Source organism: Fringilla coelebs, assembly GCF_963513975.1.
Source record: "Fringilla coelebs genome assembly, chromosome: 1".
NCBI lineage: Eukaryota > Metazoa > Chordata > Aves > Passeriformes > Fringillidae > Fringilla > Fringilla coelebs.
In genome coordinates, this window is record NC_140028.1 from 22,717,381 (window position 1) to 22,730,342 (window position 12,962).

A 12,962-nucleotide genomic window follows, 5' to 3' on the forward strand; every position below is an offset into this window, starting at 1 on the left:
CCCTGTTGTGTATTAAAGAAGAAAAAAGAGGCAAATCAGGAGAATGCATAAAGACTCGAACCAAGAAGTTCAATAAAGGGTTGACTATCACAGAATTTGACAAAAATACAGTAAAAGTAGGAAAAGAGCATGAGCAAGATGCAGCAACAAAGCCACAGCATCAAACTGGGAGAAATCAGCATAAGACAGTGTAATATCTGGATTTATTCAGCATGCTACTCTCAAAAAAAAAAACAACCAAACCAAACCAAACAAAAAAAAAAAAAAAAAAAAAAAAACCATCCAGTTTGAACTTGATATAGTCATAAAAGAAAGAAACTAAGCTCAGACTAGGGACTTTGCTTATTTAGATGATCTCCAACTAAAACAAAGGTGTTTCTGGAAATAGTTCTGAAATAGTTCCTTGAATAGCCAGCAGTCCTGTTATAACCAAAGTATGTTTTGGAGAGTGTTAAGCAGGTATAAGCTTTTATTTCACATAAGACAAAGATCCCAGAATCCAGGAGCTGTGGTTATGAAGAGAACTCTGACATACCCTTAGAATACAAGATTTTGATCACTGTTTCACATAGTGTGAGTGTGATACATACCTTTATAATACTACACAGTAAGGAATAGTTGCCTACAGCAAGTATTCAAAGCAAAATCAAAGCAGCTACATCTGCTTGTGCCATTTCTAATTTTCCTATTATGCTTCACACAAACAGAAGGGACATTCACAGGACACAATTAAATAACACAGTAACAGAACACATCCCTTTCTATATTAGCTCCTTAATAATTACCTTCCAATAGCAAAATCAAAACTGTAAAATGTTAATTTAAGAGTTTTCTTGCTTACTGTAGTTTCCTGAGAACCTAATGCTTCACTGGCTTTGTCTCCCTTATCCTTACTGCCTTTTAATGTTAATGTGTATTTCTACTTTTGGTAGAATATTGCTCCAAAAGAACTGCCTGCCTTTAGAGACATAACACTTAAGTGAAAAATTAATGGGCAAAAGAGCTCCTGTAATTGAAGCTCAGTATTTCCAGTAAAAATACACTTTCTGTCCTTACCATTACCATGTTACATATAACTTGCACTCATTATATTCTATGACCATGAGGCAGACTAGACACGTAGGAAAAACATTACTCTTGACTGCAAGAAATACAATAATTACTCCTCATACAGTCTGCATTGTTAACAGCTTAACAACTCTCCCATATGATATGTTTCTGGAGAAGAAGGTATTTTTCTTGAATATCCATGCAATTAAAAAATGGGATTTGGATCTATAATCACTAGGTTTAAAATAATTACAAGGTATGTATGTCTTTTTAAAGCCTGATTTAATATAATATAAAATCACATGGGACATCAGACTAAAAATTGCTATTGCAGTACATAATAATCTGGTATCTCTATGGCAAGAATACCATTGATATTTATCATCTTACCTTGCCACAAGAACCAAAATACTCTCACAAATGGAAAGTTGTTTTCCATACCATTCACTAGAGTTTATTCCATAAAAATAACTTTAGAGAATACTAGTATTTTTTAACTCTTAGTATTGTAGACACTAATAAGTTTTAGGTAGCAGTCCAACACTTGGGATCTGTCCCATGACTTAAACTCAGTACAACTTTTATTTGATCAAGACTATACATATTACATAAACTCACTACTCAAGGTCAGCAGTCAATATTACATATTTGCAAACAGAAAACACGCTTCTACCATGTTTAATAGTTGCTTATTGTTAAATCTATTTACTTTTGATTATGCCTTGGGTTTTTTTCCTTAAAAACTACTACTACAATAAACACATTTTTACTACAATAAGTTCTTCACAGGAAAATTTCAATTTTATCTTTACTATTTTCTCATTTCATTCACATTCCTTAATAATGTACTCCATTAAAAAAAGTCTTGATATTTCTTTCCTCATCAAGATGAAAATCTCTAATTAGTCTCTTCTTTTCCAAACTGAAATGTCTCATTCTGAATAAAAAGGGGGAAGATATGTGCTATAAGGCATTCTAAATTCTTTTGAAGTGATTAAAATTGTTTCAATAAATAAAAAGAAGTAAGTAAACATAATAAAAAAATGTCCAATGACACAGAAAACATTATACCATAATGACCATAAACTACAATAATTTCTTTATGCTGTAACACCTGTATGCATCTTCATTTCCCCTCAGAATATCTCACGACACAAACTAGTATGCCACAAAATAGGACTCTTTAATCGGAAGGGCAAAAGGAGAGATACTTACTTTGGGAATTTCCACAAATGTCAAACCAGCAGAGAGTGATATTCTAAGCTGAAATTAATTTATGTCATACACCAGTATATTTACTACTCAGAAAATAGCATGATTTATTTTGTATGTACTGATGCATTGACACTCAAGTTAAATCTAGTTGGCATGAGAATTAGAACAGGAAAAAGATTTCAGAGTCACCATCAGAGAGTGTTAAGACTAGTCAGGATTTCTAAGTTGTGGGTTTGTTTTAATGTTTAATAAGGACAAAACCAGCAGCAACACACTTGACATTATTAGCAGCTTTTCTGTATGTATGAGAAAGTTGTGATGAAGGTTTTAAACAGAGGTGAACAGTAGTAGGATGACAGACAATTGTCATATACTGAAATATGAAAGTTTCTGCCTAGAATGGTGGAAAAGCTCACTATGAAAACAGACAAGCAGTGGCAAAGGCTGCACAGAAAGGTAGGGTATTCTTACCCTTGGAGATTTTCAAGGTCTGACTGGGTATAGCCATAAAGAACTTGGTCTGATCCCATAACTGACTCTGATTTTAACAGAAGACTGAATGGCAGAGACCTCCTGTAGACCCTTCCAACTTGAATTTTCTGACAACCCTATTATTTTTTGCTAGCTACAAAGAAATAGCTTTCTTCTGCTCTTCTGAAGAGCCGTGTTCAGGAAATGGCAGTGACTGGCATCAATACTTCTACTGCAACACCTCTGCACAAACCTTTTTCTTAAAAAACACAGATGTCAAGAAAACACTATGGCCGCCTCATTCATGGTTTATTTTTATATCAGCAACCACTGATGGTTTCCAGGTTCACTCTATATTTGACAGGTTCTCTGAGCCTTTGCATACAGAAAAGAAAACCTTCTGTTATCTCTGAAGTTTTCTTTTGTCTGTGCTCTGAACGCCTCTCAGAAAATTCCCAGTTTCTATTATTCAGTAGAGACTGATGACTTCAATTCAAGACTTACGTTCTTCCCAGCCTTCCTTCTGTAACACTGAATTTCAGTAATTTAGGCTCAACATGCTCTATTGTTTTTAGAAGCCAACATCTCAATCCCCCAGCAGAGTTTTTCACCTGATGCAGTACCTGGCAGCTAGAACAAGGCAAAAAGGCAGCCTACCCCTCTGCTATCCAAGCACAAGAACAAGCAATAACATCAAACTAACAGCTGAACAAACAAAACAGGTGCTCTCAGTCACACTGCTATTTGTGCAAATAAACTACTGACTCTGGAGTAAGGACACTATTTATAGCTCTAAGTTTAGGTGTCTTGGTTTTTTGGTAGCACACTAACCTACTCAAGAGTTTGCTGTTAATTTCAACACAGACATTGAACTGAGCTCTACTGCAATTCTGAAACAATTCAGCTTAAGAAATTTGTACACATACACATTTATGCACAGCTATGGATTTCATGTATGCGCATATTCCTTTCACAACTCACTCATTTTTTTTTCTCGTTCACTGTTGTGTTGACAGTATGTATATATTCACTTTCAACACAAAAGACATTTTAAAAACTCTCATGTGGATTTTGAAGTACATTGGATTCTTTAACATAATATTACATATCAGAGTTAAGCTCACATGAATGCCTTAAGTATGCCTACCACCATTCTTTCATCAGAATACTGTATGCTTCAATTTCAAAGGTTATTAGTATATATTAATTAGACCAGAAAAAAAAAAAGGCAATCATAATTACTGGTTTCAATGCCTCATTTCAGGCCACAACAGAGCCATTGCTTCTGGCAGAGGATTTATTCAGATACTCAGGAAGATAAACCTCACTGATTACGTACTGGAATGATAAAATGTCCCACCTATCTCCTTCCAGTGCAAGTCAGTTCATGACTTAAGAATATCATTGAAAATGTTTACTATAAGAGGAAATAACATCTTATACATGACTATATTAAGCTTAAAAAAATTAAGCTAAAGAAGAAACCTTAGGTTCTTAAGTTGCTTATCCATGCTGTTTTTCCATCTGAAATTAGAGCTGATAATCTACCAGAGTTTCACAGAAATGCACAACATATAAAAATAATACTGTTTAAACACTGCATTCTGGGCCTACATGAAGGATGAGGACACATGTGGGTAATCACCCACACAAGACAGTAAACTGTTTATACTGTTCAAGCTTCATATAGCTACGTCCTGCCACTCCCAAGCAATTAGGAGAACACACTCTTACACTTCTATTTTAGACAGAAATTCCAATTCATACCCCTCCAAATGAATGCAAAATTGTTCACATTGTATGGAACAGAGATTAAATGCCAGTATGTTGCAAGGAAGTTAGAGCTGAACAACCTGTATTACCTCTAAACTCTGCAATGTTGGTCTTTGGCTGGCTTTTGTGTTTTGGAGTTTGGTGGCAAGGGAGCAGGCAAGAGGAAAAAAGTAGATTTAAAAACAGGGGTATTAGAAAGGCAAGTCACTTATTTTAGTCTTTTTCCTAAGTGGTTAAAAGAACTATGCAGCAGCTCCACAACCCTTTTTTATATGTACACCTGGGAAGAATACTGAATCCTGTTACTTTCCTCACTGTTACCCTGATGTGGTTTAGACCAGATGTTTAAATGTTACAGCATGTACATTTTCTTTTCTTCTTCCAAGGCAAAAGCAAAATAAGAGGAATATTTGACTTCACTCCACAAGAGACCTATTTAATAGTTTGGCGGTTGTGTAAGTAAAGGTAGCTTGGCTAAGTCAATGTTGACGACATACAGAACGACATGATCCTAATGAGTTGGAAAATATTGGCTCTCATGAGATTCAACCAGATGCTACTGCGCTGAGAAAGCTACTGTATTATTGAATTTCATTTTTATGAGGTAAAATTTATTATTCAACCATTAAGGTATCCCACATGAAATCTTGCATAAAATAGTTTTACAGTTACTTTCTGGAAAATAGATTTTATTTTAACTTTAAGACATCATTTACATGAGGGATTCAATGCCTATTTGATCACCTTCAGTAGAGAAATGTAAGGTCTGCAAGCAATTTTCCCAAAAATACCAGATTAATGGAACCGAACTGTCAACAAAATAATGAACTACCTGAACAGGACAAGGAAAAAGTGGTAGCAAGTTCCAGTTTTCCAGAGTAAACTAAAGCCATGTGTGACTGTGTATGTATTTTCTTGGCAAGCTGAAATGGTTAGAAACAGAGTGCTTCAGGTACTTACTAACAAATAATGGAAAAATACAGAGTACAATTACTCTTTAGGATTAATCATGCTTGATCTTTGAAAGATCTTAACTAATGCTGTTTTCCTGATATTTTGGTATTTTGTACGCTTACTTTTATTTTTTAAATTGTATATTAATAATTGCAATAATATTAACATCCATACATGTAATAAGGTAGAAAACATTATGTATTTCAAATTCATATTTGTTTCCACATTTATAGTGACTGAAATGGAGAATCGGGATGTTCCACAAGCCTAAGAACTCACATTATTTAACTGACATGTAACATGCTGTTGTGCTTGTATACCAAAAGGATTATAAAATTAAACCAAAACATAAATTTCCAAAGAGTTTCATGTGGATTGAAGACTGCTTTTGTGCTTTTTTTTATTTTAGATGTAATGCATTAAAAAGTCAGTAATGCTTTTTCTTGACCCATGAAAAAGAGCAAAAAGCTGTTTGCAGCTGTTTTACTTTCTGTTTGTTATGCTGCATTTTGTCCCTACTATTCCCATCTATTTAAGGTTTTCTATACTTTTTGTTCTTGCATAACTGTTTCAGGCAGTGTGCATCAATCTGGTACTTAAGTGATAATGGTTACTCATTCAAGTAGTAAGTTTAACTGTTTATATTATCTCTCTTTTTTAATCTATCTTGACTTCTAAGAACCCCAAAATGAACTTTTCTCAACTAGACATTTAAATAAACGGAATACAAAAGGTGTAACTGCAATGAAGGGAGTTGAATGCTTTCAGAAGTTTCATTAAATTTCATATAATTTATAATTAAAAACCTGCTCTCAGCAGAATTAAATTATCTCAAGCTAAGGCAGACATAATATTTAAACCTGTTTATAAAAAATGTCTAGAGTAAAAACATACATCTTTCCTGATAGACTCATTTTATCTGTCCTCCACAAGTTCTAAGCTCAGTCAATCACAGTACTCTATGCAACTTTTACTGGAAGTTTTAAGATAAAGAGACCTTACCAATATGTATGACAAATACAAATTTTAAGTAGTACAGTACATTTTTAAATTCTCTTCACATACCAAACACACACAACTTGCTTTTGAGACTCCAGATTTTATTTTTTTTTTCAGATAGCTTGCTTTTGGGCAACTTAATTAAAAAATAAACTCTAAGATGATCTAATGAAGACAACAATCTACTAACAAACTAGGGAATAGTTGAGTCTTTGAGTAAAGTCTTTCTCCTAGTAGGAAAAGGTTTCTGAAGAACAAGGGGAGGAAAGTAGATGAGGGACAAAAGAGTGCCAATCTTCAAGCAATCTTCCCTTTCTGGTATTCCATTAATCTATTACAAAAAAGAATCTGTAGAGCATAGAGCTCAGAGAGGTAGTTTTGAATCCCTAGACCAACTTCAGCCTCAATAACCTTTGAAAGAAGTTTTGGAGCAGGATAAAATTTCTGCTCCGAGTGAAAATTTAGGGCAGAACCCCAGATACTAGCAATAAACTCTGTTTGTATGTTAGTGGAAACACACAGTGCAGAGCTCCCTTTTTAAACTAGATCCATAGAAGGTCTTTCAGCCATTACCTAGCAAACAGGTTCCCAAAGGAGCCTTTGTACCTTGTGAGCCTCTCCACAGCACGTGAAAGGGCCATACTCCTGCGTTCCTCACTAAAGGTCCCACCCCGTCCTGCAACTCACGCATCTGTACTTATCTTCCTGTTAATCTTTGGTTTTCTTACCTTTTACTGCTTTTCTACTTTAATTCTTTCTACCTGTTTCTTGTTTTATATTCCTCTGCCTCTTTTCTTCCCTTTATATTGGGTGATCCTGTTTCTCCTGTTTCTCTTCCTTTCCATTTTTTATTTCTATTTTCCACTATATAATCTGTTCCTCTCTTACAGAATATTTTAGCCCATATTGTAAGCCCATATTGTAAGTTTCAGTGATAAAACTGGAAGAGATGGCTGTGTTGGAAAAAGCATATAGCCAAAAGCCATAGCACAATGGTTGCTGAAGGAGATCTTGGCTGAGAGGTTACACAGGGTTGTGGTATCACTTTTGAGTCCAAGTAACATTGAATTGATGTGTTAAGAAAGCCCAACACTCCCAACAGCATCTGGCACAAAGCCCCAACAAAGACATAAAGAGCTCAGCAACAACTGTTTCTGTCCAATAATGCCCTTCAATCATACACAAAAAGTAGCAATACAGACATAAGCAGCTGAGAAAGTTGTAGGCTATGTAAACAAATGGCAAACACATTTGAGACTAGCTATGCATGAGGAGCTACCTACAGAAGAAAACTCTGAAGTCACAGTATATCAGTGAAACATTGTTAGAACAGATCTGGGTAGGTAGCTAATAACTAGACCATTTCCATAGGAGGACACATTTAATTCACAAATTACAAAACAAGCATGATGCTACACTGAGTATCAAGAATATATAAAATCCTGTGATAGCAGTAAGATTTGCTGGAAACCTCGGGATAACAGCAGACCATTACAAATAGAAGACGAAATACATAAACCCTTTCTTTTTTTTCAGAATAATGTCATGTACAAGGAGGGCTTTTTTTATTTACCTTTAACAGGGGAAAAAATCTGGATAGAGACATAGCTGTTTGTCCTGCTATATTTCTAATTAGTAAGAAAGATGGCCTTTAGAAGTTTGAAAATGTAAACATAGAAGAAAATTTGTGCCGCTCTATTCATGAAACACATAGTTTACGATTCTTTGAAACAGAAGAATGTAAGCAATTAATTTCAAGAAAAAGTTACCTGAAAAATAGACTAAAGTGAAGGAAAGGAATCTTTGAGTATATTCTTGCTTTTTCCTGCAAGAACACTACAATTCAATATAAATATAATCAGAAAAAGAAAAGTAAGGACAGTAAATAGCAACTTAGAAACAAGTGTTTATACTTCCATTACTTGTAGCAAATTAATCAAAGAAATATTAATCCACAACATCATGGAGATGGAAACCTATATTCTTAAAGTATTACTTCTGTGCATAGTCAAAAACAAGTTGTGCTTAGATGGAAAACACAATACCAAGGGAAAAAGGCTATCTTTTCCTTGAGAGTTAAGGTTACACAAAAAAAGCTCATCTGTTCACCCACAAAGATTCTCAGAGACACAATGGCAAGAGGGGGAGCCCAAATACCTTGCCAGGCTACTGCCAGGCCCAACACACAAGCTGTGTAAGGCCACTCTGTACCAGCCTAAAAGACCACTGAGGCATGCAGCAGCAGGCAGGAACTCAAAACAAGAACTCCCAAGTAAAACATTCAGCAGCTTTTGTTTTATGTTGGAGAAACTAAGCTGAATGTAAGTAAAAGTGTTTAACAGATGTGCCTTGTTTACTGACAAGTTCCTTACTGACTGCATTATCCTCATAGTTACTTCATTAAAAAAAAAAAAAGAAGAAAGAAAGAAAAATGACAAAAGAAAACTTGAAATTTCAACTTCCCTGTGCTAATAGAGTCAATTATTTTTTAGAGGCTTATACACATACATGTTACTGTTAAAGTACGTGGAAGCTGACCCTAATTACAAGGACGACTTTCAACAAGGCATGATATTAAATTTTACACAACAGTATTCAAATGAACAGTAGGAGGATTACAGAATCAACCAAGCCAAAAATTCAGACAAAAGGATTGACAGGAATCATTTCATAGCCTCGAACACAAAGCTGCCTTCAGTCTAGTTAATGCCAAGCACAACTACAGAAGTGTAAAATTTACCAGGTGAAGCGTTAAGCCATGAACAAGAGAAGATCAAAATAACTGCATTATATTGTTCATTGACTTTATTTGAAGTACTTAAAATGTGTGCTCCAGATTTCTATTCTGCACAGATACTGTTAGCAAAGTTGTTCCACAGTTCATTGCATTGATGGACTGAAAGTAATAGAACACGTTCGTTTGAAACTGTGCAAACCCTAAGAGCATCTGAGGTGATCAAACAACTGTATTTTCAGATTGCTCTGTGGTGTGGATTGTAAACCTGCTACCTTTACAATATCAGGACTTAAAAATAAAATGTCACAATCCCATTCTTAGGTGACCCACACAGATTCAAGGAATAAAGACAAAAGTGACTTTCATGAAAGAAGAAAAACCTAATGACTTTAAACACTTATTCCAAGGGTTGCACAAAAATACAACAGTTATTTTGCAACATTAGATCAACACAGACTTAAGTTCAATAAACAGGAGAAGTGAAAAAGAAAAATGGAAAGGATTAAGAAATGCAGAGCTGAAAGACTTTCAGTGGTCTAATCCACCACTCTGCTTCAAATAATGGTTTTCTGCACATAAATCATTCTCCAAGACTGGCAATGCTGGATATTCCGAAATATCTGTTATTCTTGTTATGGGTTTATTTACAACAAATAAACAACAACAGCTCTAAATTATTCTAGCCTGCATAGAAATTTTTTTTAAAATATCATTTTCTGGATTACTTGTAAACTCTGGCTTCCTCTGTACACTGGTCAAAATCCTTAATTTATTCCCAAAATCTATGGGTGTTTTACAAAAGGGTGACAGATAACAACTTTCATTATGTATGTAATCATCACCAACACTTGCATATCTTCAGCAATTTCACAACAGTTAAGTAACATTTATTTATGAAATAATGAGAAACATCTGCAGCTCTTCTAAAGAATTCAATGTATGCCATTGATTAATAAAGCCCTTAATAATCCAGTTTCACCTCTGAATGATCCTGAATAACAACATTGTACCATATAAGGCAGCAAAAGTGGATGTTTCAGATGAGGGAAGCATGGAAAAATTATCCTGTATGGGAAAATTAAATGCATCCAGAAATTGGTGCCAAGGAGTGAAGCTGGGTGGCTTAGCTTACATCCTGGATTTTAAATATAAGCTATAAATACCCATATACACATACAAAAAAAAAAAAAAAATCTGTCTGTTAGCTACTATAAGTAAAAACCTGGGTTTAAAGAATACAGCTGTATGGACATTCACTAGCAGTGCTCTGTACCCCAATAAATAACCAAAAGCATCACATATTTACCTGAAGTTTGGAAAACCTCATTCAGTAAAGCTTCATTTACCACCACTGAACTGACATGTCCAACAGGATGACACCAGCTCTGATAAATAGTTTGAAGGAGAAGGGTCTGAGCTCTAGTTGCTTGAACTGTCAAATTAGGGAGCTCAAAAATGCATTCTGTTAGTGGAACATGAGCTCGCTTGGTCCTGTTTAAAATAAAAGAAAAAAGTAAAACCATTACTTTGGCACATAAAAATAACCATTTTAAAACAGTCACAGAATATTAGAGTACAAGTAGTTAGTTTGTAGGTTGGAACTGTGTGCCTATTAGATTTTTTCGATTAGAGTTGGTTCTACTTACCCAGAAATGAAACCTAAACAGGAACTGTTGTTATATGACTTAATTTTATATCTCCCTCCAGAATGTGACAGAAATAAAACATATATTTTCATCTAATTATCCCTTGATTTGAAAATATTAAATAAAAGCAATTCCATGCGCTCCCATCAAAATAAGAGCTACTCAAAATTATGCAGATACTAAAAACACCTGTTCAAAAACTGAATGTTCCATCTTTTTTATTTACAAAGCTTACAGTGCATCATTGAATGACGTATGGCTAGTGACCCAAAAACATATAGACAATATTCATACATCAAAATACAAACAAACCCACGTTCTGTATTTTGCTAACTGAGCTCATTAAGTGATTCTACTATTTTTCAATGCCTCATGTTTTAATTGGGGAGGAGCAACAGGAGGAGACAGGCATTTGACAAGGCAAAGTAAAGGACATTTGTTTGGGAAATAAATTCCTCTGTGACAAAATAATCCACCATCAACAAGAATGCTTTACAAAAACTATAGCAAAGGTAGCAATTTACTTTTTCTTCCTAATTTACACACTATTACCTGAAATCAAGCAACAGAAATCAAGCAACAACAAAAACTATAAAGGTTCTTCAGCCCTCTCAGTTTGGAGCCTTTTCCTGTATCATGTTTTTAACATTATTATTCTTGCCCTAATCACCTTCCACTCCACCACTGAAATGTATTTTTTCTGCTATTTAGCATTATTTTGTCTAATGTCCTACATGGCAGGCAGGTTGGAACTAGATGATCTTTAAGATTGCACCAAATTTTAACCATTCTATGATTCCATGAAATAAAATTACTGATCCATGTGTCAGCTCCTTCTCATTCTGGAACATCTCCTCCGTTAGAAAATTTTAGGGACATGTTTAAAGCCCCTTAAATATAAACAGTAGGTAAATATTACACTGGGAATCAGAGCCTCAAATGAGGCAAAGCTGCTGAAACTGCATATAAAATCCATTGAACTGCACACAAAATCCATTGGCCCTGAAAAAAGCATGCTTTACCAAAATGCATTCCAAGGGATGGAATATGTAAAGACACGCAGACATTCAACAACACTTCAGATCAGCAAAATCAAAACCTTCCAAGGAACTCTCAGAAGCAGCCATAATACACCACATCTCCTATCTAGGCCCAAAAGAAAATGCTAGCAGCTGTGTGACCTAACATATGTAAGATAGTACTGGCAGTAGAGACTCTGCAGGAGGCTCCACGAATTAAGAAGAAGGCCATTTATGATGTCCAAATTCTAAAACCTTCAGCAGCATGAAATGAGACAAAATTCAGGTAATAAGGAGTAGGCTTCTTGAACATTCTGCATCTGATTGTGAGAGTGGGCCTTCACAAAGACAACTGTGAAGAGAAAAACACTAGATCACTTCTCAGACCCAGGATCACTATGCTCTAGATGAAGCAGCAGAGTAATAAAATATTCTGCTGCTAACACTTTTGGCCCATAAGCTGCAGATGTGACTTATGAAGCATGGTTTGGAAACAAGCACTCTGAACATCTAAAGACATCTCTCAACCACTGCGTCTACACGGTGGTACAGCTAAACATCATGTCATCAATTTCAATTTAGACTTGGTCATAGAATAATTCACCCCAAGTCCTAAATGGAGCTCCTTCCTTTAATTCCTTGTCAAAACCAGTAAATAGCTGTAAGTGAAAACCATCTTCCCTGGAACAAGAGGAATTAAGCTCAGTGCAGATACCTACAGTAAAAACAAACATCCACACCTAACACTGTGGTCTAGAACCTTTCAAGGTAAATCGAAGGACAGCAGCACTTGTAGACACAGCAGACAGATATCCATTCATTCAAGATCTGAGGATTACAAATTTAATGTCTCTGCAGGTTACTGTTTCTGCCCACTGCTTATAAAGGGACATTACAATACTTCTCAGCTGTGGATGTCTACACCACAGATCAAAGTGCCACATAAAGCCTATTCACAATAGCCATTGTTCCTCACAATTTTAATATAAAAATAAAAAGAAAAACTGATTCTTATGAAAGAAGATACTCATGAAAGTTTTTCAGAAATGGATGTAAATACACATGAAGGACAAAGAACAAACAAAAACAGATGTTGTA

At 35.1% G+C, this 12,962-nt stretch overlaps 1 protein-coding gene across 1 annotated transcript in view; it reads right to left on the minus strand.

The window, feature by feature from the left end:
- VPS13B (vacuolar protein sorting 13 homolog B) overlaps nt 1–12,962 on the minus strand; it is a 430,474-nt gene that overhangs the window by 325,105 nt on the left and 92,407 nt on the right. The window contains 1 exon segment of the mRNA XM_084211579.1: nt 10,506–10,690. Within this exon segment, the coding sequence (XP_084067705.1) occupies nt 10,506–10,690 (185 nt within the window).